Consider the following 2,630-nt stretch of genomic DNA (forward strand, 5'->3'; position numbering starts at 1 on the left):
AGCAGTTCGTCGTTTCTTTTTATGTAGTTGTTGTTACGTCTTTGTTTGCACAAGGTATATCATTTAGGAGGTGGGCTGCCGCTCACGCCTGCAAGAGTCAGTCCGGAACTAATACCGGGTGCGTATTGCGGATGGGATCAGGTAGGGTCGGGCCTATTCAATCGCACCACTCGTCGCTTGAAAAAAAAAACGCGTTTGTTTTTTAGGCGACGTATCGGGCAGGATCGGCTTCTTCCACGATAGCCTTCAATCGGGCTAGCAAACCCTACCCGATCCCCCAATGAGCACCCCGTTAGAAGTAAAACATCTCAACAGAAAGACTGAGACACTCGATAAAAAATAGATCTTCCCTCTCAGGAATCAGACTCGGTCCCCTGCATGTGACAGCAAAGCGCCCTCCCGCTTCACCGGAGATGCGGCATTGTGTCAGTGGGAAGATTTTGGTACAGATTACGTACGACAACAAAGTTTGACTCAATAACAAAGTTTGACTCAAACCTTTAAGCACAGTCCGAGATAGACCAAGGCGTCAGCCTAACTTCATTATCAAAAATAGACTGAGATAGTATATCATGTTGTCAAGCGCACCTCTTCTATCGATGCAATAATAGACACTTCAATTTGATCATCGTCAGAGAGGAGGTCATTCAGGACTTTTTACAGTCTCCATTTTGTGAAAATACCTCTACTAAAGAAGCAGTCATATTCCCCTGGTGAGTTGAAAAACTACAAGTCTAAAATCTCAGAATAAGCTGACCACTCTCAATGGAAACACGTCTTTTAAATTGTTATCAGTCGGCCCACAGAGCGCCTTTAAAAGCACATGAATCCAATCCTGTTTACTTTTCCATTTCTTTTAATAAATGTTGTTTTTTTAATGTAGTTTTTATGTGCCTTGGAACTAACCAAGATAATTTAGGAAAGTGGTTTTCTTTTGTTTGAGTAATCATTTCACCTTCTCCGGTCTTTTTGTGTTCATAAACAGGCGTCATTACTTTTTTCCAGTTGACGGATTCCACAAAACGTACGCACACCGAAGTAAGAGATGGGTCCTGGAAATGGAAGCCAGACGACTCTCCCAGAATCGGTATCGAAAGGGATCGTAAGCGCTGGTCTCCTTAACATCTTTGTCATTACTTTCTACGTCGCCGCTACGGGAACTATCTCTTTCTCTGGTATCATTTTTAATATCATCAACATAATTGTGTTTTTGAAGCAAGGCCTAAAGGACAGCGTAAATATTACTTTATTCAGCATGGCTATCTCCGATACGGGATCTCTGATGGGACTCTTTTATGTGAGCATCAGTTTTAACCCATGGCTTGTCAACGCCGATTTGCCATTCGACCCTTTAGACCTCCAGCACCTCGCTGGCGGTTGGGTACATATACTGTTTGCCCGCATTACAAGTTGGATTACAGCGTTCGTTACGTTTGAGAGATGTCTGTGTATCGCTCTGCCTCTCAAAGTGAAAAATATCATAACACCCCGGCGAACAATTGTGGTAGTTGTCTCTATATATTTAACCATGTTGGCTTTTGTTGCCCCTGTGTATTATTCAACCCGCCTGGGTCCTAAGTTTTTCCCAGAGAAAAATAAGACAATGATAGGTTTATTATACGTACTCAATGGCCCATCCATTGAGAAAGTTTCTTTGGCACTCAATGTTCTGGCTCAGTTTGGTGCATTTTTCGCGGTTATCATTTGCACCGTAATCCTTGTTCACAATTTGCTGCTTAAATCAAAATGGCGACAATCGACTTCTTCTTCAGCCAAGCAGGAATCTTTATCACAAAGAGACAAAAAAGTAGTTAAAATAGTTCTTCTCATTTCAACAATATTCATCTTTTGTTTTTTTCCTGGTGCAGTCTCCTTTATTGCTATGAGTACTGTTAATGGGTTCAATGTCAATGGCAGATATCACAACATATTTTTGCTTACATGGTCAATGTTTAAGACCCTTCAAGCTACTAATTCAACTGTAAACATTTTTATATACTACAACATGAGTTCAAAGTATAAAGAAATACTGGACGAAATGTTGCACAGAAAGAAAGGAAATATTGATTAATGTACATAAAGGACAATGCGGGTTACCCACGTTCAAATTGTATTCAAAGTCACAGAATGAGATTTTGAGCGTTCTTAACTTCAAGGAAACAGAACATGATGTTTGAGAGGAATGCAATCTACAAGAACATTTTGAAGACAATACCTCTTGCAAGGATATCCCAAAGCAGAATAGATATTTGTTCTTTTGAGTTTAAAAATAACCATGTTCATATTTTTTATTTTCAAATGTATTTTGTTGTGTTTTCATATCATATCTATTGCGTCTGTTGGCATTTTGAAAAAATCTATCTATCTATCTATCTATCAATCTATCTATCTATCTATCGATCTATCTATCTTCTATCTACCAACCAACCTACCTACCTACCTACCTACATACCTACCTTCCTACCTATCTATCTATCTATCTATCTATCTATCTATCTATCTATCTATCTATCTATCTATGATTTCGTCCACCCTGGTTCGTGTGACTTTCGTTCAATATCTAGCGCCACTTCTTGCTTTCATATACGTTGTTTCGCCTCTGATTCTCTAAACGAGGCCGATTGTTATAC

General features: G+C 39.6%; 1 protein-coding gene across 1 annotated transcript; it reads left to right on the forward strand.

Annotated features, from left to right (window-relative positions):
* Positions 1 to 1,025: 1,025 nt before the first annotated feature.
* Positions 1,026 to 2,380, forward strand: LOC106014239. The gene has a single exon (XM_013091524.1). The coding sequence runs from the start codon at positions 1,046 to 1,048 to the stop codon at positions 2,069 to 2,071; it is 1,026 nt and encodes a 341-aa protein (XP_012946978.1). The 5' UTR covers positions 1,026 to 1,045; the 3' UTR covers positions 2,072 to 2,380.
* The last annotated feature ends 250 nt before the right edge of the window (positions 2,381 to 2,630 follow it).

Source organism: Aplysia californica, unplaced genomic scaffold (assembly GCF_000002075.1).
Source record: "Aplysia californica isolate F4 #8 unplaced genomic scaffold, AplCal3.0 scaffold00039, whole genome shotgun sequence".
NCBI classification, from domain to species: Eukaryota; Metazoa; Mollusca; class Gastropoda; order Aplysiida; family Aplysiidae; genus Aplysia; species Aplysia californica.

Coding starts and splice junctions, on each gene's coding strand:
- LOC106014239 (XM_013091524.1), top strand. CDS start 1,046: ATGGGTCCTGGAAATGGAAGCCAGACGACTCTCCCAGAATCGGTATCG.